Source organism: Sinocyclocheilus grahami, unplaced genomic scaffold (genome assembly GCF_001515645.1).
Source record: "Sinocyclocheilus grahami isolate Dianchi unplaced genomic scaffold, SAMN03320097.WGS_v1.1 scaffold840.1, whole genome shotgun sequence".
NCBI lineage: Eukaryota > Metazoa > Chordata > Actinopteri > Cypriniformes > Cyprinidae > Sinocyclocheilus > Sinocyclocheilus grahami.
In genome coordinates, this window is record NW_015506019.1 from 310,332 (window position 1) to 333,717 (window position 23,386).

The 23,386-nt window shown below is 39.2% G+C and overlaps 2 protein-coding genes and 2 long non-coding RNA genes across 4 annotated transcripts; all 4 read left to right on the plus strand.

Annotated features, from left to right (window-relative positions):
• The first annotated feature begins 502 nt into the window (after positions 1-502).
• LOC107562788 (beta,beta-carotene 15,15'-dioxygenase-like) lies at positions 503-5,869 on the plus strand. Its single transcript, XM_016247510.1, has 8 exons — positions 503-689; positions 1,940-2,068; positions 3,159-3,379; positions 3,498-3,749; positions 3,943-4,045; positions 4,899-4,993; positions 5,191-5,302; positions 5,491-5,869. Exons 1-8 carry the CDS (start codon positions 626-628, stop codon positions 5,643-5,645), a joined length of 1,131 nt encoding a protein of 376 aa, XP_016102996.1. The 5' UTR covers positions 503-625; the 3' UTR covers positions 5,646-5,869.
• Positions 5,870-7,561: 1,692 nt separating this feature from the next.
• On the plus strand, positions 7,562-8,811 carry LOC107562802 (uncharacterized). The gene is made up of 3 exons (XR_001606033.1): positions 7,562-7,711; positions 8,548-8,644; positions 8,736-8,811. It is a non-coding gene; the product is annotated as an uncharacterized lncRNA (long non-coding RNA).
• Positions 8,812-8,980: 169 nt separating this feature from the next.
• LOC107562801 (uncharacterized) lies at positions 8,981-11,143 on the plus strand. The gene is made up of 3 exons (XR_001606032.1): positions 8,981-9,095; positions 9,187-9,275; positions 10,677-11,143. It is a non-coding gene; the product is annotated as an uncharacterized lncRNA (long non-coding RNA).
• An 807-nt stretch (positions 11,144-11,950) lies between these two features.
• On the plus strand, positions 11,951-17,475 carry vat1l (vesicle amine transport 1-like). Its single transcript, XM_016247511.1, has 5 exons — positions 11,951-12,225; positions 12,789-12,918; positions 15,193-15,408; positions 15,670-15,812; positions 17,322-17,475. Exons 1-5 carry the CDS (start codon positions 12,017-12,019, stop codon positions 17,473-17,475), a joined length of 852 nt encoding a protein of 283 aa, XP_016102997.1. The 5' UTR covers positions 11,951-12,016.
• Positions 17,476-23,386: the final 5,911 nt, after the last annotated feature.

Here is a 23,386-nt window from a genome sequence, read left to right on the forward strand (position 1 = left end):
CTGTTTAAAGGAAGACGACAACTAGATTGACCTGCTTATCTGTAATCTCTCTAATATAATTTGCACCTGTTTACATTTTAAGAACATTCATGAGCCCACAGCAGTAATGAGGAGATTATAAGAATAAGAGAAGTTAAAGGCTGTAAACATGAGTCTCCCGAGTCCTGTAATGAGAGGCGGAGTCTTTACCGTCCTCAAGCTTTATAGACAGTTCGTGTTCGAACGCTGACTGTCTGTCACTTCTCAGAACTTCTTTGGAGAAACTTTCGACAACGCTTTGGAACGATGCAGTACGACTATAGTAAAAACAAGGACGAACATCCAAATCACATCATATGACCCCTTTAAATGAAGACGACAACTAGATTGACCTGCTTATCTGTAATCTCTCTAATATAATTTGCACCTGTTTACATTTTAAGAACATTCATGAGCCCACAGCAGTAATGAGGAGATTATAAGAATAAGAGAAGTTAAAGGCTGTAAACATGAGGCTCCCGAGTCCTGTAATGAGAGGCGGAGTCTTTACCGTCCTCAAGCTTTATAGACAGTTCGTGTTCGAACGCTGACTGTCTGTCACTTCTCAGAACTTCTTTGGAGAAACTTTCGACAACGCTTTGGAACGATGCAGTACGACTATAGTAAAAACAAGGACGAACATCCGGAGCCCATTAAAGCTGACCTAAAAGGTAAGAGGAGAAAATGTGTTGTCATTACGCGCCTGTAGTGAATCACTGCCGTTTGTTTGCTGACATACCAAGTAACGTTACTAATTAATGTGTTTGTTCGCGCAACATGAAACACATTTGGACTGCACCGTGTTTTATTGTATTTCTCCTGGGAGGCAGCACAGTGATGTTACAAACATTAGGACATTCACGATAAGTTCATATTCATACCCACCTCTGTCCAGCCTTGATGTCAGACAACTAACAAGTAAACAAAAGTTACCACAACAGATCCAGATGCAGTTTTCTAAATCATATTTTATGCAATACATTGCATTAATTTTATTAAATTACTTTTTTTTTTAATTAAATTAATTTTACCAACTAGATCACTGTTTTTATGTTTTATATACAATGTGAAGCCTAAGAGTTTGAATTACACTCATATTAGAAGTGTGTTATGCTGATTAAATATAGACACCAGACAAAAACTTCTTTCTGCAACAATTGGTTTCACACAAAAATAGATTCAGTATTCCTCCAAATGAATAAAACCCACAAGAAGCTAGTGAATATAGCTGTGATGTGTTTTCAAATAGAGCTGCTGAGGGAGTGAATAAATTTGGCAATTTTTTTTCTTCTGAGTGCCATACTCTATCACTGGAACAAATGGGAAAATACAATTTATATTTGCTATGGTCTACTATAGAATAAGTTTCTGAATAGGCAGTAACATGTGACCAATAATAATAATAATAATTATTATTATTAGAGATATTACTTTATTATAAGCGGCTCCCCTTGAAAAGCTCCAGCTGTCACTGCTTGAAAGTGCTTGAATTTCATGTTTAAAATTCTGTACGAACCCTGTACTTTTCACTTGCATTTATTCAGTTAGTAGAGGCTTTTAGTCATGGTCACTTAAAATAGGAAAAATACAATGAATTTATCATAAAGAGGCTGGCAATATTAGTTTCATCATGATACAGAATTAAAACAAACCAGAATAGTGTACATCTTGAGCCGAAGTGTAAATACAAAAAAAAAAGGATTGTGTGTGTATATATATATATATATATCTCTAAGTGTCTTTATTTATGGTTCTGGTTAAGTGCTTGTGGAGGAGATCTTTATCCATTTGTTGTCTTTGTGAAGAGTTCTGTGAGCTTAATAGAAGATGGTTTGGACTTTGGACAGAGAAGTGGACATAAGCAGTCAATTATACCCAAATGCTCCACTTAAAATAGTTTAAATGTGTTTTATCTCTGCAGGCTTGATTCCTGAATGGCTGCAGGGCACGCTTATACGCAATGGACCTGGCCTCTTCTCTTTGGGAGAGACGAGATACAACCATTGGTTTGATGGAATGGCACTTTTGCACAGTTTCACAATAAAAAAAGGTATTTACTTTATTGTCATTCAGGCTTTTATGTACGCATAGTAATGCTCTGGCAGCCACCCACAATACACTGTACTGTTGAGTTTTGCAGAGAAAACTTGCAATTAAAAATTATTTTTGCAATCCTGTTTATAGCCACTGGTGGCCACTAAATAACATGCATCACTTTTATGCATTACATCAAAGACCCTTCAAAGGAAAGTTAACTTTGCAGCCATATTTGCAGGGACGCAATAACTTTACCAACTGGCGATTGGTTCTTTTATTTAGATTGCATTCTTTTTGCCATATTGTGCTTTGCACTTCCTCCCATTGATAGTAATCTGAGTGTCTTGGTATATCTAAAGTCTTTGATTACATGTAGATGGGTGCTTTTGAATCCTTTGAGAATCTCTTTTTATTTTATTTTTTTTTTTTTCAAGCCAGTGGTTCAGAACTCGTATCTAACTCCAGTCAAAAGTCACAAAAGCCAAAGTCGCATGATTTCAGTAAACAAGGATTGATTTAGTCATAAATGTCAATTTCTGTGGTTCACCACTAGGGTTCATCTCCGTGTACAGTATGTACAGTATCTATATGATTTTTAAATGATCTTAGATAATGCAGACCTTTCTTTCATTCCACATTTGTATGTTTAAAAAAAGATTGTAGTAGTTAATTTCTCTTAATGGTCTGATTACCAAGCCTTCAATAAAACACACAAACGAGCCCTACAAATTAATAAAATAACACATTATATAAACGCTTCATATTTAATGGTATTTGATGATTTGTCGGTTATATTTAATAAATTACACTTTCAAATCAAGAAAACCTTTGCAATTGGTCTGCAGGGAATGGGTGCCGTCAGAATGAGAGTTCATACAACTGATAAAAACAAAAACCCACAAGTAATCGACACGATTCCAGTCCATCAGTGAATGTTTTGTAAAGCGAACAGCTGCGTGTTTGTAATAAACCCATCAAGATGGATTTTTAATTTCAACCCGTTCTTGCAATCACTTGCAAGAAGTTTAGAAAAGCTCAGTTTCTCCCATCATTAATTACATGACATTAACTACTAACCCTCAACAATTGTTTTGTTTAATCAGGTGGGTCAGACGGGTCTCCACCTTTGAAAAGCGCTGAGGTCGTGTGCACTGTGCCCTGCCGTTCCCTCCTCACGCCCAGTTATTACCACAGCTTTGGCATGACTGACAACTACTTTGTCTTTATCGAGCAGCCCTTAAAGCTGGATGTCCTCAAAATGGCCACAGCCTATCTGAGGGGAGTCAGCTGGGCCAGCTGCATGAAATTCCACCCTGAAGACAGTGTAAGAATGAACTCTTTTCAGATCTTTGAGTGTAGTCTAGACGCGTGTCTGTCAGCTGGACAATGTTACGGTTTACTTTGCATATTTAAACTCTTCTTTCATCACTTATGTTCATCAGACCCTGATTCACCTTATTGACCGAAAGACAAAGAAGGAAGTTGGGATCAAATTCTACACTGGTGCGATGGCTGTCTACCATCAAGTCAATGCCTTTGAAGATGATGGCCATGTTGTTTTTGATGGGATCTGCTATGATGACAACAGCTTGTATGAAATGTTTTACCTGGACAAGCTGAAGGAGCAGATGGGAGCAGATACAGTGTACTGCAAGCCAAAATGCAAAAGATTTGTGTTGCCCCTGAGCGACATGGTATGTTATGTTGTTCACAGTGTTTGCAAGGGAGTGCTGCATTCATATTTGTGAAACATTCTGGTTTGGTTTGTTTTAAAAACTTGAACATTTAGCTGCTCTGCAAAAACTGGTATTTCCATCAATGGAAAACTAAATCAGTTTACTGTCTATAGTCAAAAATAAAGTAGATCCTTTTTCTTTTCTTACCCAGGGTGAGACAGGTGAAGATCTGGTCAAACTTAAATACACGACAGCAAGTGCTGTGAAGGAGAAAGAGGGGAAGGTTCTGTGTCAGGGCGAGGTTCTCTGTGATGGTAAGCTAATGACACTGGGGCACTTAAGTCCACTCTGTATGTGTGTTGTGTATTTTTAACGTAAGAGCAAGTGTGTCCATTTGTATCTTGAATGTGTGAGGCCTCCGGTTTCATTCACTTCCGGTTATTTTATCCCTACAAAAACAGTCTGATATTTATCACATTTTTTCATTGTATCATAAACACACTAGTTTGTAATGCAAATAGTTTTACCGTTTACTGCACTCATCAGACCAGGCAACCTTTTTCCAAATCTTCTATTGTCCAATTTTGGTGAGCCCGTGCAAATTGTAGCTTTAGTTTCCTGTTCTTATCTGACAGGAGTGGCACCAGGTGTGGTCTTCTGCTGCTATTGCTCATCTGCTTCAAGGTTCGACATGTTGTGTGTTCAGAGATGTGGTTGTTTGAGTTACTGTTGCCTTTCTATCAGCTCATGCTAGTCTGGCCGTTCTCCTCTGACCTCTGGCATCAACAAGGCATTTTCGCCAACAGAACTGCCGCTCGCTGGATATTTTCAGACCACTCTCTGTAAAGAGATGGTTGTGCATGAAAATCCCAGTAGATCAGCAGTTTCTGAAGTACTCAGACCAGCATGTCTGGCACTAACAACCATGCCATGTTGAAAGTCACTTAAATCACCTTTCTTCACCATTTAGATGCTCAGTTTGAACTTAAGTAGATCTCCTTGACTATGTCTACATACAGTACCTAAATGTATTGACTGGCTGCCATGTGATTGGCTTATTAGATACGTGTTAACGGGTGTAGCTAAAAGTGGCTGGTGAGTCACTTTTTTTATTATTATTTTAATTCTTAGGCTCTTTTAACCTCTAAACCGATGTATTTCATGTAGGTGTGGAACTTCCAAGAATTAATTACAATTTCAATGGAAAGAAGTACAGATATTCGTACATGTGTTGTGTGGATATATCCCCAGTGGCCACAAAGGTATCGACCATTTTCATTTTAACAGTCCATTTATGAACCTTGCAAAATTCCAAAGTAAACATTTTGTCAGTAAATGTATTCCATAAAAATCAAACCCATGTCCGTGGCAAGGCTGGTGGCATATTCTACCAGTTGAGCTGCAGGAACATTTTGCAATCAGTATTGAGCACTTACGTTTTTTTTTTTTTTTTTTGCAGATTGTAAAGTTTGATGTGGAGACAAAGCAGAAGATTGAGTGGACTGGAGGAGACTGTTTTGCCTCGGAGCCTGTTTTCATTCCCAGGCCAGATGCAGTTGATGAAGATGATGGTTAGTTACTGTCTTCATAATAGTAATTTGTGTAAGGTTTGTGCTTCTGACATAATCACATTCAACTGGATTACAGTCTCGGGGGGGGGGGGGGGAATGTCAATTTAAATTAAATAGCTTTTCATTTTAAGTGATTTTTAATTTATCTTAACACTAAGCTGTTTGCTGTCTCTTTTCTTAATTTTTAGGTGTAGTCCTGACATGTATCATAAACGCCAAACCTGTGCAGGGTGGCTTTCTACTGGTGCTTGATGGCAAGTCTTTCAAAGAGGTTGCCCGGGCATGTATAGATGTAGATTTCCACATGGACATGCATGGCTACTTCATACCAGGCAGTAGTTAAATCTTTGATGTATGCCAGCTATACAGGCATAATGACAGAGATAGAGAATCTCCTGTAAATGTTGGTATTTTGATAATCTGGTTACAAAGTTGTCAAAAACATTGAAGTCACATTTTGTGATTGACTGTATACAGTGGTGTTTGGAAGTTGTTGGTGTATTTCTTGTTTGGAAAAAATGCATGCATGTATAAAGTTTGAAAGGTCATTTATTGTAATATCAAACAGAAATGAGAACTGTTGTTCTGTCTTTTTTTGCTTTTGCATACAGAAATCATAAAGTGAAGTTATTTCTGTCATTATGGTTATAGGCAGTGTTTGAACTGTGCTGAAGTGCATTCAAAATACTGTATGTTAAAAAAATACAAGAAGGCTACACCCTTTTAGTACAGTGCAACTGTGCTTTATTGTTGGCTTCAAGTCATCTGTTATTGAGCTAGAAATATCACCACACACGCAAAGTAATTATAGACGAGAAGGCCCAGGTTTATTTTATTAAAGAAGTTTGAATGCACCTACTTATTATTACTATTTTCCACATTTTATAATAACTATAACCAGTGTTGGGGGTAACACATTACAAGTAACGCGAGTTACGTAATCATTACTTTTTTCAAGTAACTAGTAAAGGAACGCATTACTTTTTAATTTACAAGAGAATATCTGAGTTACGTTTTCAAATAAGTACTTTTTTTTTCAAATTTATTGACTGACCGCTCTCCTGTCCCCATGTTGAGAGAAATCAGATGTTACTGTAGTTCTAAAATAAATATGATTATGCATTAATTCATCTCACAAAAAAAAGAAATCCAGATTCAGTATTCCTCAAAATGAAAAAAATAATGCAACTCAGAATATGATGCAAACCTGCAATAATTAAATGTTAAACAACACAAATATCCTTTATGTATTTAATCCCATTCTATTAACCAATGTCTTTGCTTCTGACCTTCGATGATCCAGTTCAACCGTACTAATAAGCAAAAATTACTCTAGACGAACATTTGTGTGTATTTTTTTTATTGCTGAAGTGTGTTGAAATTTCTTCTTCTGCATTCTACAGTACGGCCGTAAATCTACTTTCCCTTCAGCCTGAGGCTTATTCATTTCCCTTTTGGTGTGGAAAAGGCTTTTATATTTGCCAAAAATATAACTTTTATTTTAAAAACAAACAAGCAAGCCCTGTCCAGATTTAAAAAGGAACGCAAAAGTAACGTAATGCATTACTTTCCATAAAATGTAACGTAATTAGTTACTTTTTTTATGGAATAATGCAATATTGTAATGCATTACTTTTAAAAGTAACTTTCCCCAACACTGACTATGAAACAACACCGGTGTACAGACTTGAATCTGTTGTGAAATCTGGAAAAGAAAAAATAAATCATGCCCTCACATGAAATTCCTGTTTTAATTTTGTGATTCGTTTAAAAAATTTGTCATAAAATATGGTTTTGATATGTTTTCTTATTATTTATGGAATGACCCATAAACATCATAATTCATTCTAATAATAGTATATGACCCGCAACAAAAATAAACTAAAAACAAAACATACAAAAATGTACTACCCCCCCATTACTTAATTCTTAGATGATAAGTGAGATTTCCAAGAAAATTCTGTCATCATTTACTCACCCTCAAATTGTTCCAAAGCTGCATGAGTTTCTTCTCTGTTGAACATATAAGAAAATGTTTTGTAGAATGTGAACCAGCCAGTTTCTGGCCTATTCTTTATTTCATAGATGATAACAAATGAGATTTCAAATTACATTTTCACCACTGAAATAGGAAATGTGCTATGAAATCTGAATGAGCCAGTGTGAATAGATTCGAATCAATAGGACGATTCAAAACCTCCACCAGTCATTTCACTAGTTTGATCAGCAGGGGGCGCCATGAACGTGTTCCTGAAGGTGGTGACGACTTATTCATGAGACAAGCGCTAGAATTGAACAGGACATGACTTTGTCAAGTCTATTTTCAGCTTAATACTTTTATTATACTTTGATGAACTGACGAACTGCCTCGACGCCAAAATGTCTGTGCTCAGAAGCATCAGATGCAAGGTAAATCTTTAAATCTTGTCTTTCTTTATTTTAAAGACATTTTTTGTTTTTTGCTTGCGTTTGCTCAAAATGACATATTGCATGCGTTAATGTGACACTCGTTTGTGACCCACGCGCAGCATAAAGTATGGAAGGTCAAAAACACGTGAATTTTAACGCGTTAAACACGTGTATTTCACGCGTAAACAACACGTATTTAACACGTTGAATACACGTTTTTAACGCGCTGATTTTTCACGCGTGAAAAATGCACGTGTTTAACGCGTTGTTGACGCGTTAAAATTGACGTGTTTTTGGCCTTCCATAATAAAGTTGCACTGTCACCTTGTCAAATACCAGGCGGGCATAATGTATGGAAGGCCAAAAGGGCCAAAACACGTGAATTTTAACGCGTTAAACACGTGTATTTCACACGTAAACAACACGTATTTAACACGTTGAATACACGTTTTTAACGTGCTGATTTTTCACGTGTGAAATGCACATGTTTAACGCGTTGTTGACAGTTAAAATTGACGTGTTTTTGGCCCTTTTGGCCTTCCATAATAAAGTTGCACTGTCACCTTGTCAAATACCAGGCGGGCATAATGTATGGAAGGCCAAAAGGGCCAAAACACGTGAATTTTAACGCGTTAAACACATGTATTTCACGCGTAAACAACACATATTTAACACGTTGAATACACGTATTTAACGCGCTGATTTTTCACGCGTAAACGACACGTATTTAACGTGTTCCATAATAAAGTTGCACTGTCACCTTATCAAATACCAGGCGGGCATAATGTCATATTGTAAAAAAATATCGTTACATTCGTGTCTCTCCGTGTCTTTAGCCTCAAGTGTTGTGTAGACATCTAATCGCGTGGTCTTCGTCCAGTCTGACTGATTGAAGGTGAAGTTTCCTCAAGCTTCATCGCTCAAGGTCATCAGGTCAGTCCTGACTTCGAATGAAGCTTCAGATCTGAATAGTCAGTCAGGAAATGCATGTATGTTTGCTGTAATGTCTTTGGGTTCATTTCAGGAGGCTGTGGTGCAATGTACGAAATACACATCGAGTCCGATGAATTTAGAGGAAAGAGAACAGTACAGCAGCACCAGTGCGTAAACAACACATATTTAACACGTTGAATACACGTATTTAACACGCTGATTTTTCACGCGTAAACGACACGTATTTAACGTGTTCCATAATAAAGTTGCACTGTCACCTTATCAAATACCAGGCGGGCATAATGTCATATTGTAAAAAAATATCGTTACATTCGTGTCTCTCCGTGTCTTTAGCCTCAAGTGTTGTGTAGACATCTAATCGCGTGGTCTTCGTCCAGTCTGACTGATTGAAGGTGAAGTTTCCTCAAGCTTCATCGCTCAAGGTCATCAGGTCAGTCCTGACTTCGAATGAAGCTTCAGATCTGAATAGTCAGTCAGGAAATGCATGTATGTTTGCTGTAATGTCTTTGGGTTCATTTCAGGAGGCTGTGGTGCAATGTACGAAATACACATCGAGTCCGATGAATTTAGAGGAAAGAGAACAGTACAGCAGCACCAGTTAGTCAATCAGGTAAAAGTCAAATCGGACATAATTAGGTGCAATAAACAGTTCTATTAGTTCTATAATAGTTTTACATAAATGGTCATGTGGTGTGAAGTTGTTTTTCAAAGTACAGACTTTAAATGCAATTTCTCAATTAATGCTCGTCCTGAAAGCTGTATGCATAATAATGACTGAAAATCCATTGATTTAATATCACTCGAGCAAGCCTTATTATTGAAGCATGACTGTGAGTGTTTTTTATACAACTGTTCAGTAAAAATCAAGTTAAAGGGAGAGTCCATGACATGATTCTGCAGAACACAAAAGAGTTGTCCATACAATGAAAGTCAGTGGGGTCCAATGTTGTTGTTGGTGATCTTTTGTGATCTGCAGAAGAAAGAAAGTCATACAGGTTTTATTACATGAGTGTGCCAAAATATGGCCTTGTAGTTCCCTTTTTCTCCCCCACCATCAATGAAAAGAGTTCAAATAAAAAAAAAAGCCAAAGCAACATACGGCCCGGGACAAAGTATTTGAGAAGCAGCAGTTTCCTCTCCTCTTTCCTTTCCTTTTCATCCCAGCTATCCAAACAGGATGCATTAATAATAGACTTATTTGTCTGATTTTTTGGTCTGAATATTAATCAGACAGACCAAAATCGACAGTTCTCAGCAGAGCTCCTGAGAGAGGAGCTGTAAAAATATACTGAGATGGTTTTTGGTACTTATACCGCAAATATATATTCTTAAGGACATCAAAACCTCAAATAAAACTCCAGAAATCTGTACAATATGGGACCTTTAATATGTGCAGTACTGTGTGGCCTTTTACACAAAGCCGGTAAAAGGGGCTACCCAGGTAAGTTTGAGATTAGTTTGAGCAAAGTTTGTTTTTTAAGGCTCTTAAAGACATATTAGTTTTTAGCTGGGTTCATCACTGAGGTAACTTGCACAACATGACTATCCTATCCAGAAATATAGGTTTAATTCTGGGGAAGATCGCAAACCAAAATTGGACCAATCAGCTATGAGCAAAGTGACATCTGATACAATAAAGCTACTCCCCCTGTATCTCTTGCTAAAAATTAAAGCACTTCACAGTGAAAGAATTTTAGAGACAAAACAGCCTTTGCAAACGTTCATGGCAGCAACAGTGTTTTTTCTTGGACATTTACCATAACAAGCTCTTAACGTTCAACTGAGAAGTGAATTGCATAAACTCTGTGAGAACCCACTGAACCAGATCTAACCTGGATTTGTTTGAATTTTGTCAACTCTAAACCTACTCTGTGTTTGTTCAACCAGCTTTGTGTAACAGGCCACTGGTCTCATCTTATCATTTGTCTGTCTGACTAATTCATTACTGTATAGTTATAATATTAAAATAGTATTCAGTGTAAATCATAATCTATGGTTTGTTGTTCAACAGGCTCTTAAAGATGAGATTAAAGCCATGCACGGTCTACGCATTTTCACTGATGTTCCTAGAAAATAGGAACTGCTCCGCGTCATTCTCACATCATGTCATTCTGCCGTCTCACTACGATATTATATCACAATCACACACCTCCACCTCTCAGTCTGTCTCTCTCTTTAAAGTGGATTATAACAGTGGCAGATGCATACTTTACAGATGTTATGAATAAAAGATGTACGGTTAGATATGGTTCACAAATGCTGTAATACGCACAAAATAAAAGACTGTCATGTTGTTTTTGCTGTAAATGAGCGTGTGAAAGAAAAATGTAAATGAGAGTGCAAGGCATGTGGATGGTTTGAATCTTCAGTCATCGTTCAGTAGTTTATTGATCCCATTGTTTGTGTACAATTACACTTGAAGTGGCTTTGTCAGTTATCTGATTTATTTCTGTTCTGCTGTTGATCCATTAAATTATATCACATCCTTTCCCCTTGTGTGGGAGAAGACTGATTGTATTCTAGGACAAGCAAACCAATAATTATTATTTAAATGTTTTTGTTTTGTTTGTTTCTTATGTAATTTCTTAGATGCTTGCATGGACCATTTTCACCACTAGATGTCATTTTTGTGGTTTGTAACAAAAACAGCATTTCATTTTTGGTATTTTGATTTGTTTAGCCAATTTAATTACAGGTACAGTGGTCTCATTATATAGAGAACTATTTTCTGAATCCTCCTTATCAAGTATTTATTTATTTAATTTATTTATTTTTGTGGGCTATTACTAGTTTTACGGTACTGTAGCTTATTTGGGTACCGTATGTGACATAATATTCTGCTTTCCAATGTGAAGCATTCAATTAGATTCATTTTAGCGAATCGGTTCGTTCGAACAGTTCGTTTCAGTGGTTCAAAATCTTTACATCGACATGGGAGAAGTCCATATTTCGACGTAGTTCTTAGTATCGACGTAAATATTGAGTTAAATATTCCTGTTTATTATTGTACTTGCGGATTAAATGTATACACACACAGTATCTTTAGTTTCAGTGAACCGGCCGTTTCAATAACTGATCTATCGATTCACTTGAGCCACTTAAAAGTGTTTGTTTTTGTTTTTGGAGGGGCAAAATATTTACTTAAACTGTTTAGCGCTTTACTTTCGAAAAAGTCTCATACATTGTCCAGTAATCTCCTTAACAGTCCAGTGATTTACATATGTGCGAATCGGTTCCAATGAACGATTCGTTCAGGATTCGAACATAACTAGTGGATGTTGCGGCAGGAGCAGACCGCAGTCTCCGGGAGGGCTTCGGCAGACCGTTAGGCTGTTCACATCACCTTCAAACATGGTAAAGGAAGGGACTGAGATTGCTGAAGAGACCGAGCAAATGATAGAACAGAAGGAGCCGGACAATCCCGTTTCTGCGGTTGTAGATTCAAAAGAAATGCGGGCTGTGCTGCTCACGGGCTTTGGTGGTCTAAACAAACTCAAAGTTACCAAGAAACCAATGCCAGACCCTCAAGAAGGAGAAGTCAAAATTCGCGTGAAAACATGGTAAATATCTCAGCTTGAATAGTCTTTTTTTTTCAACATGCGTAATAACTGATGTGGCACATCTGAGAGTTCGCACGAGCGCCAGCAGCAGCAGCAACATGTTGCCTTCATCTATTAGCCATATTAGTCATGCTATTTAGGATTTAAATATTTCATGATATGAATGTTGGTGGTTTTGGAGGTTCGATGCTGATGTAAGTAAAAATAAAAGTTCTTCTGCGGAGATCAGCATACACTGCAGGGATTTCAAACCATATGCTGTACAAGGTTACACGTTTTAATGTGTATTATGGGTTATTAAATTATATGAACAAAACATTAACAGTTTTGTGTCACATGTAGAAATACATTCCGAGCAGATCCTCATCTATTTGATACTTGCTGTGCTTGACTGCTCTTTGGACATTTAAACTTAATATCGTGGAACTGTAAAATATAAAATGTATAGAAATTGTTGTTGAACCTGATAAATTTAGGAGTTCAGAATACTTTGTTATTACACTGATTAAAATGAACTAGAATGAATTATCACATTATCTTGACATCAGCATTTAATTTCACAGTGGACTGAACTTTCTGGATTTAATGGTGCGTCAAGGGAATATTGACAATCCTCCAAAAACGCCTCTTGTGCCTGGATTTGAGTGTTCTGGGATTGTAGAGAGTGTTGGAGAAAACACCAAAGGCTTTGAGGTATGTGCAGGAATGTTTTAAATGCTGATATGTTGGTTGTGTACTCATTCAGGAATATATTGTGTTTAGCACTTTTCTAACCTTTCATAAAAATGTTCAGTGTTTGAATTGAAAAAAAAAAAAAGGTCCTGGTGTAACACGGTTCTTAGTCAGGGGAAAAAAGGAGGTGGGAACCGGCGAACATTTGAACAAAACTTTAATAAAATAAACAAACAGCCCCTTGCGGACGACTGCCGCACACAAAACACAAAATAAAATCCAGGCCTGGTACTCTCTCGTCCAACACTGTCGTCCTCCTTTTATCCTTCCGGAGCTCCTCCGTGGGACTCGTGTGCGAGCATTAGCATTTCCTCCACCGGTCTCGCTCCGTTCCCACTGCTCTCTGCCCTGCCCCTCTCGTCACATACCCCCATCGCCCCTCGCAGGCCGGGGGGTACTCACGAGACTGCGCTCTACTCCCCCCTCCCCCCTCCGGGGGAGCCGATCACAGCGGCCGCGGCGTACCTGGGGGTAAGGACAGACAGACGAGGTGAGAGAAAAGGAGACAGAAGGATGAGGAGAGACCGAGATGAGAGAGGGGAGAGAGGAAAAAGAAAAAAAATATATATATCGTTCCGGTTCCCAGACACACTGCCGCTCGGCCCTCTACCAGCTGGGTAAACTCTTCCGCGATGCCTGGCGGCGGCACTGGACAGCCCTCGGTAGACGGCTCCACACTCCTCCGCCGCCCAGTGGACGGCGACGGCTCCTCCGGGTTCGGGCAGCCGGCAGGATTCCCCCGTTCCCTGCTCCTCCCCATCATGGCGGATGGCAGCAGGCTCCGGCCTCAGGCAAACTGCGGCGACTCCTCCGCTCCCTCACGGATGGTAGCCATCCCTCCACAGCCCAGGTGGCCAGCAGCGAGTTCGTCCGCCCCCCCGGCAACTCACTCCATCCCACCGCCTCGAGCGTCCATGGCGGCAGACTGCTCCACCATGCTCGATGGCACCGCGGATTCACCACAGTGGCGAGGGATCTCTGGCAGTGTGTCCCTCCTTCCTCCCAGGTTTCGACACCAATAATGTAACACAGTTCTTAGTCAGGGGAAGAAGGAGGCGGGAACCGGTGAACATTTGAACAAAACTTTAATAAAATAAACAAACACAAAATGAAAGTAAAGCGGCAGCCCCTCGCGGACGACTGCCGCACACAAAACACAAAATAAAGTCCAGGCCTGGTCCTCTCTCGTCCAACACTGTCGTCACTCCTCCTTTTATCCTTCCGGAGCTCCTCCGTGGGACTCGAGACCGGTGAGTGGCGCAGGTGTTTCTGCTCAGCGCTCCGTTCCCACAGCTCTCGGCCCCGCCCCTCTCGTCACACCTGGTTTTATGTCTGGTGTCCTGGTGTCTAAAATTATTGATAATAGTAATAGAGTTTGAAGGAATAGTTCACCCATAAATGAAAGTTTGCTGAAGATTTACACACCCTCAGGCCATCTAAGATTTTGATGAGTTTCTTCACTGGAACAGATTTGGGCCACTTGCTCACCAGTAGATTTATTGCAGTGAATGGGTGCCGTCAGAATGAGAGTCCAAACAGCTGATAAAAACATCATAAAAATCTACAAGTATTCACACCACTACAGTCCATCAATTAACATCTTGTGAAGCAGAAAGCTCTGTGTTGGTTAGAAACAAATCCAGAGTTTTAACTATAAACCAGTGCTTCTGGCCAAAATGATTGAAGCCATAATCCATAATAACGCTTCCTCCAGTGAAAAAGTCCATCCCCTGTTGTCCTCCCACATCAAAATCCACCAACATATTTGTTTAAAATGATTATGAACTATTTCTGCTTATAAATGGTGCTTGATCTGTGCATATTTCTATCCTGACTCATCAGATGAGACAACCTTTTCATTGGAGAAAGCATATAATGGATAGAGGATTTGTATTTTAGCTGGAAGCAATGGTTTGGAGATAAAAAAAAAAGTTTTAATGATGGATTTGTTTGTTACAAACACACAGCTTTTCATTTCACAAGATGATAATTGATGGGCTGGAGTCGTGTGGATTACTTGTGATGTTTTTATCAGCTGTTTGGACTCTCATTCTGACGGCACCCATTCACTGCAGAGGATCCATTGGTGAGCAAGTGATGTAATGCTAAATTTCTTCAAATCTGTTGAAAAATAAACTCATCTACATCTTGTATAGCCTGAGGGTGAGTACATTTTCAGCTAATTTTCATTTTGGAGGAACTATTCCTTTAAGGGCATGTTTCGCCTCCTTTCAGATAGGTGACAGAGTGATGGCTTTTGTGAACTACAATGCTTGGGCAGAGGTGGTGTGCACACCGTTGGATTTTGTGTATAAGATCCCAGACGACATGACATTCCCAGAGGCGGCTGCCTTCTCTATGAACTTTGTGGCTGCCTACATGATGCTGTTTGAAGTGGCCAATCTCCGGGAGGGGATGTCTGTATTAGTTCACTCAGCAGGAGGTGCGGTGGTAAGTCTGTTGCTTTGAGGGAAAGGGTTAGTAAAGAAACTTTGAAGTTGCAGATATTAAAGTTATGCTTATTTTAGCTTATAGAAAAATGGGAATTTGGACACAAAACATCATCGTACTGATCCAGTAATGATATTCAGCTTTCCAAGTTTAACAAGTGAAAATCAAAACAGCTTTGCTATTTGGCTTATGTTGGAATATGATCAAAATTAATTCAAAACTGTGACAAAAACTAGATTTTCTCCTCTTTTTCCGTATTAGGGTCAAGCAGTCGCTCAACTTTGTTCCACTGTCCCGAACGTCACTGTGTTTGGGACTGCCTCACCCTTCAAACACGAAGCCATACAGCATTCAGTCACTCATCTGTTTGACAGAAACATCGACTGCGTTCCAGAAGTTAAGAAGTAAGCACAAATGCTGTTGCCGTTACGTAAAGGTAAACGAGCGTAGAGAAACAGAATTGGTTAGATGATGAGAATATAAAAAATGAGTCATACTGGGAGGATAGTGCAATCTGAGAAGGCAGACGTCACCAGTAGGTCCTCTAGACCTGCGTGGCTCCTGTCCCCATGGCAACACCCAGCAGATGGGTAGGTAGTGTGTTGTAGTATGGGGAGGGGCACCTGTACGTCCTTCTGATCAACCACACAAAGCCAGAAAATGTGCAGCAACTGACTCATTCAGAGCCAGCCACAACAAATTTGAGTGAACTTTATTTTGTAGAAGATTTAAGGGCGGGTGTCTAAAAGTTCCTATGGTGGATCTCATTTGTAATGCATCTTTTGTTCATTTTGTATTGGTTACTTTTATTTAAAAAAAAGTACTGTAGCAAGACCATGGTGCAGTAATGGTAAAAACATCATGGTAATTCTAAAATACAAAACAACAAAATTTTCTTGGTTTATGTCTAGAATGATAGCACTTGGTACTTTTTTTTGTTATTCTAACAAAATATGTATTTTTACTGAAGTGATTTAATGCATGGTTATGTTCAGACTAAGCCAGAAAATGTGCAGCAACTGAGCCAACTGCAACAAATTTGAGGAAACACTTTTTTGTAGATTTATGGACTGTTGTCTAACGTTTCCTATGGTGGATCTCTAAAGCATGTTTTCTCTATTTTTATTGGTTTCCCTTACAAAAAAGTTATTATGGCAAGACCATGGTAATTCTAAAATACACAGCATAGTTGGGTTGAAGTCTTGAATGGTAGTACTTGATGCTTTGTGTTAGTTTTATTTTAACAAAATATATGTTTTATTGAAGTGATTTGAGCTTGGTGCATGTTTTTGGTCGAACAAAGCCAGAAAATGTGCAGAAACGGACACATTCAGAGCAAGCCGCAACAAATTTGAAGAAATGTTTTAATATTATTATTAACATTTTTAATATTTAGGTGCTTTTGTCTAACAATGCCTATGGTGGATTTCATTTGTAAACAATATATTACTACCTTGGTTTATATTTAGAAAACTATGGTAGTATTTGGTATTTTTGTGTTATTTTAACAAAGTATGTTTTATTGAAGTGATTTGATCTTGGTGCATGTTTATGTTCAAACTAATTCACGTAAATTGAGTATGAGAGAGGAGATTAGCACTCTTTTCATCTCTGTGGTTCCACATTCCAGTCAGGATCAGGGGCAAAGCAAAATTAAATTGCACTCAAGTTGGTCTCGCTTCCACAATAGGCAGGACCCCGGGCATCACAAGACCTCCTAACGGTCCAAGAACCATGAAGACAGGAACGCATAAGAGCCCATGTTTATAAAGACATACCTCTCATTGCTTATCAGAGACACTGAACAATATTAGGGTATTATTAATATTCAACATTTTCAGAGGCCCCCATTTAAGCAGCTTGCCAGTGCTTAGAGCAGCAATATGGTTAATGATGTCTCTTTTCTTATGCAGGATATCTCCAGATGGAGTAGATATTGTACTGGACTGTTTGTGTGGGGAGAACACAGGAAAAGGCCTAACTTTGCTCAAGCCCATGGGAACGTACATTCTGTATGGTTGGTACAAACAGATGGAAGAGCATTTACATAATACTGAAATTAATTAAACATTTCAAAGATGGGGAAAAAATGCACACAAAATGAAAAATCAGTATGAATTTCTGTCTTCCGTGGACCACAATTTTGAAGAAGTAGGTAGCAACACTTTAGAATAGAGACCACATATTCACTATTAACTAAGATTTTTCCCTTAATAAACTCCTAATTTGCTGCTTATTAATAGTTAGTAAGGTAGTTGTTAAGTTTAGGTATGGGGTGGATTAAAGGGTTAGTTCACCCAAAAATGGAAATTAGACTGCGTTTTACTCACCCCCGAGGCATCCTAGGTGTATATGACTTTCTTCTTTCAGACAAATCCAGTCGGAGTTATATTAAAAATTGTTTTTGATCTTTCAAACTGTTTCATGGCACGGGTGTTGCATTGCTTCAGTCCAAAAGAAGTTAAATAAAAAGCGCCCATCCATAAAAAAAAGTGTCTCACACGGCTCCGGGAGGGTGAAAAAGGCCTTCTGTGGCGAATCGATGCGTTTTTGTAAGAAAAATATCCATATTCAAAACGTAATAATCACTTTAATGTAGCTTGCGCCAACAGTTGTACACGGAAGCAGTTCTGGGCGGATGACGTATGAGGTCAGCGTTGCGCATGCACTGGTGAGTCTTGTGAAAACCAATGTTCGTTAACAGGAGCAAAGGAAGCAAAGTTTCCTTACTTTAGCAAAGGAAAACCAGTTTCCTCTTGGCTTATATCAAAGTCCTCTGACATTCTTCTTTACAAATCCTCGTTTTGTACTTCTAATTCTTGACCGTTGTTTTGTTTTGATCTCTCTGCTGTGTTTCCGCGGCCGTCACTTCTGAGCGGTGCATGCGCAACGCCGACCTCATACGTCATCCGCCCGGAACTGCTTCTGTTTACAACAGTGTGAGCGCAAGCTAGATTCAAGTGATTATTACGTTGTGAATATGGATATTTTTCTTACAAAAACGCATCAATTCGCTACAGAAGGCCTTTGTTCACCCCCCGGAGCCGTGTGAGACACTTTTTTTTATGGATGGGCGAGTTTTATCTAAGCTATTTTGAACTGAAGCAATGCAACACCCGCTGAGTGGCATTAAACAGCTTGAAAGATCAAAGACAATTTTTAATATAACTCCGACTGGATTCGTCTGAAAGAAGAAATTCATATACACCTAGGATGCCTCTGGGGTGAGTAAAACGCAGCCTAATTTTCATTTTTGGGTGAACTAACCCTTTAAAAGACTAGAATATGGTTGTGCAGAATAAGGCATAATATGTGCTTTATAACTACGAATAAACAGCCAATATGCTATTAATATGCATGCTAATATACAACTAGTTATTAGTGAGAATTGGTCCTTAAAATAAGGTGTTACCAAAAAGTACTATAAAAGACCTTCCCTTGTGAAAAAGAAGTACATTTTAGCATACTTTTAAAAAGAAGACTTATGAGAGAAGTGATATACATTAAAGGAATATACTTAAGTGCAAACTAAATGTAATGTTTTCAGACACTTAACTGCCTGTTGTTTACAATGAAATAATTTATTTTAGTTAAAATTTATATTAAATTCAATTAGTTTAAATTTAGAGTGCTTTTTTGACCCATTTAAGTAGTACGCAAGTACATCTTTATTTGTAGTTTCATAATCACTGCTACTGTCTTTGAAATATGGTTTGAGTATACTGCTGAATGTACTGACAAACATTTATGGTAAACTGAAATATTCTAATGTAATTTCTATTGAAACTCATGTATGTCAGGTATTTAAATACATTTGTAATTACACATTTGTTATGATGAAGTTACAATTTAATACATTTAAAATATATTAACTTTAAATGTAATATCGAATAACACTACTGTTACGGGGCTGACGAGACGTGAGACGTGCGGATCCATATGCAAGCTTTATTGAAACGAAGACAGAGACGTGGTCATGAAACAGGCATGGGTCAGATGAGGGCAAACAGGTATATGGTGGGCAAAACACAAGAATAGTCCTAGGGCTAGAGCAGGTTTAAAATTATACTCAATATTATTCACATTTTATTCATGTATTTTAGTATACTAGTCAACACATCAAAATAATTACTTCTTTAAACATGACAAAAGAATATTAAAACAATAAATTCAAACTAATTTAAAGTAAATTTAATGTGACATTATTACAAATTAGACATTAATTTGATACTTAAGTGTTAGGAAACATTGTACACTCTTTAAGTACACATAAGTGACCTTATATTTCATCAATGTTATATCTGCAAGTACAGTATTTTAAAAGTATATATATTTTAGATTTTACGTACACAACAAGTGCATATTCAATACAATCAAGTGCAGTTATTTTTCACAGTTTAATTTGCCACATGCACTATATTTCAGTTCTTCTGAAGCTATAATAGATTGTTTGATAAACAAAATATAACACATTATTTACCCATTTGCATTCTTTATTAAATGGTGATGACCAATGATGACAGAACTTTCATTTTTTGGTAACTATTGCATCATGCAATAGTCATAGATTTTAGAGAAAGAGAAAAAAAAGTAGTAAGATGTCATTCCCCCTGTGTTGGAAATATCCAAAAGGTTGATTTGTGACCTTCTGACCCTCATTTAAAAGCAGTCACTAGACACACAAGGTGTCCCATTCTAGGTGGCTAACAGCAAATTGAGGTTAATCACATAATTCACATAAAAGATATTGCCTGCAACTTTAATTACTTCAATTCCCTTAGCTTTCTTGTCCATTAGGAATATTCAATTAGAAGGGAAACCACAGAGCATAGACAATGTAAAATTAAGGTTTAAGAACACATTATTGCCAGATGAATGAATCAGCCATCATAATTCTGGATGGACCTTTTTAATAAGAGAGCCATTTGGCATTGCTGTAATAGTGCCATGTTTTATTGCTTCATATGCCAAGATTGTACTTTGTATCTTACAACATTTCATGTCCATTAAAAATGAAATGTGTTATTTCTGAGCCACTTGCACCTGCAAAAATAATGATTGTTTTCAGACATGTTTTTTGAATATTCCCCATCTGCCATTGCTCAGATAGCTTGATAGACTGGTTGAGTCAATAGTGTTTGTTGAGATGCTCAAACAAGCAATGTTTTGAAGGCTTCACAGAGACGCAGTGTTACACTCGTCAGAAAAATCAATCAACCTATGAGTGGTTTACTTATAGTTGACTTGACTCTGCAAATTAACCCTATAAAGCCTACTGTTAATATATTATTCAGTCATCATTGTAGTTCATTATATGTTTTGCCTCCACAATAGCAACTACAGCTTTGATCATAAAATCCAGAATTTAATCATCTTCCAAACACAAATTATTGGGAGACATAGAGTGACAACTCATAGTCATATGCATTTCATGTAAGTAGTCTGTTATACTGTTCTAAAGATCTCATTGAATCATCAGAATTTCATTTTACTTTTTGACCATAAAAATATCAGCAATTGCACCAAATTGTTATCTCAGTTTGGACCTCTGAATAAAATTTAAGTGTTTTTCTTCCTCAAGTGTAAGCTCCATATTCTCCTATATCATACTATATGAGCTATGATATATCAAATTTGATAATCAACAAAAAACACATACACAAACTTTTTTATATCACCTTTAAAAAAGCTTCTGATATATATATATACTGCAAAAAGCTTCCACGAAAAGTCAACCCTACAATAACGTTTTGGTCTAAAACACTGTAACAATTCAACACTTCACTAAGAATGGCAATTCAGTCAAACATTTAACAACACACTTAGTGTTTTGGGGTATTTTTGACTGCATTGACCAAAACTGGCAAAGATACAGACAAACAACAGACCGAACACGTCACACACACATGACACGGAGCTCAGCTCAGGTTCGTGATTGTCTCTGGTTGAGTCTGGCTTCACTGAATGTAGGGCATTCGCTCTTTCTTGTCATTGTCTCCCTCTTGCTCCTCTTCCTCCTCACCTGCTTCACTGGTCTCTGTGCTGTCATTGGCCATCTGAAAGAGAAATCAAAAATCATTGTGTTTTCACACGGACCGACAGTCTCCTGTTTCTCAGAAGGTGCAGGTAATCTCTTAAACATGCGTCTCCTCTTGCATTTCATAGAAGATCTCAACAATTGCGCACAGATTGCTGTAATCAGATGTCAAAGATCTCGGTTTGAACTCAAACATAGAATACTTCTCAAATTATATACATATATTATAAACATAATATATATAGTATATACTATACTATACTATACTTGTCAGGATCATGGACTGTCTTGTGTCATGTTTTGCCCCTGTTTCTGTTCCCTTATTTGGTCATGTTCCTGTCCTCATTTTGTTAATTAGATTGATTAGTCATCCCATGCACCTGTCTTTCCCCAATCATCCCCTGTATTTAAGTCCTAGTCTGTGCAGTCTGTCTCGGTCGGTTCTGCTTGTTATGTTCATGTGTTTCCTGCCGTTCCCAGTGTTGGATGTACCCTGTGTTTCTTGGATTAAAGACTGTTTCATTTATTCCTCTTCTCCATCGTTCCTCGCCATCACAGATTGTGACAGAAGAACCGACCAAAAACAGTTACCTCCGTGTTTTCCCCTCCGTTTGTTTTCTTGTTTTTCTCAGTGTTTTTTTTCCATTGAGTTTCCCTCATGGATGCCCTCCTTCGCCTGGAATTTCTCCTTCTCCTGCTGGAGCAGGGGGAGAGATCGCTCGAGGACCATACGAGATTGTTCCAGCTGCTAGCAAGCAGCAGCAGCTACCCGGACGACGCGCTCTGTGCATTCTACGACGCCAGTTTAAACACCGCGTGCAGAGCGCCGTCATCCGAAGATGGTCCTCGATTTCCCCACGTTTGTGGAGTGGATTCTGGCGAGAAACGGATCGCCCCTCATCGTAACTCCCGAGGATGATCTCGCCAGATCCACTCCGGAACCAGAGCCCAGCCCACCATCTCCCTCCTGTTAAACACCGCGTGCAGAGCGCCGTCGTCCGAAGATGGTCCTCGAGCGGATTTCCCCACGTTTGTGGAGTGGATTCTGGCGAGAAACGGATCGCCCCTCATCGTAACTCCCGAGGATGATCTCGCCAGATCCACTCCGGAACCAGAGCCCAGCCCACCATCTCCCTCCTGTGCGGAGCTAAAGCCAGAGTCCACCAATGACGGAGAGCCAATTCCCGCCGCGATCTACGAGCCAGCACAATGCCGAGCGACTGAGTGGAGGATCGCCCTGGAAGTAGAGCCCAAGCCGTCAGACCAGGTGCGAGAGCCAGTGGCAATGGCAGTGGCCCGCCACGAGGGAGAAAGCCGCAGACGGTGTGAGCGCGGAGAGGAGCTCTGCCCCTGCACCGCGGCTGAGGGTGAGCTGAGTATGGCGCGGCGAAAGTGCCAAAACGAAGAGGAGAGGGCTCCAGTCCTCGAATCCAGTCCAGAGCGCCCTCCGGTGCCCGCTCCTAGAAAGCGCCCTCCAGTGCCAGCTCCTCGTAAGCGCCCTCAAGTGTCCGCTCCTCCTGAGCGCCATCCTGTTCCCGTGTTCAGCCTAGAAGGGGATTCCGATCCAGAGTTAGGCCCTGAATGCCCGGAGACGCACAAATGACCGCCCTCCCACCCGCTCCTGCCTCCTCCACTGCTGTCGTCTGGCAGCCCCTCTGCTCACCCTCAGCCCACCATCAATATGGTGCCAGCGCCTTGGGTCTGCCATCCTCCAGCGTTGCCATGGCTGGAGAATCCCTCACCTCCGCCTCCATTGGGCTCCTTCCTCCCGCCAACTCCACCTTGCTCCTTCTCCGCCGCAGATCTCCACCTCCGCCTTGGTCACCAGAGCCCTCGGCTCCACCCTGGCCCCCTCAGGGCTCTACAGTGCGACCATTTCAGTCGCATTTGCGACTGAAAACTACTGCGTGCAACTATGAAATAATATTTAGGAGCACCTGT

Excerpts from the sequence above, each read along its gene's own strand:
- LOC107562788 (XM_016247510.1), top strand. The coding sequence starts at position 626 with ATGCAGTACGACTATAGTAAAAACAAGGACGAACATCCGGAGCCCATT. Across the intron at positions 2,069-3,158 it reads CAGTTTCACAATAAAAAAAG|GTGGGTCAGACGGGTCTCCA; the intron begins GTATTTACTTTA and ends TTGTTTAATCAG. Across the intron at positions 4,046-4,898 it reads GGGCGAGGTTCTCTGTGATG|GTGTGGAACTTCCAAGAATT; the intron begins GTAAGCTAATGA and ends TATTTCATGTAG.
- vat1l (XM_016247511.1), top strand. The coding sequence starts at position 12,017 with ATGGTAAAGGAAGGGACTGAGATTGCTGAAGAGACCGAGCAAATGATA. Across the intron at positions 12,226-12,788 it reads AAAATTCGCGTGAAAACATG|TGGACTGAACTTTCTGGATT; the intron begins GTAAATATCTCA and ends TTAATTTCACAG. Across the intron at positions 15,813-17,321 it reads TGCGTTCCAGAAGTTAAGAA|GATATCTCCAGATGGAGTAG; the intron begins GTAAGCACAAAT and ends TTTCTTATGCAG.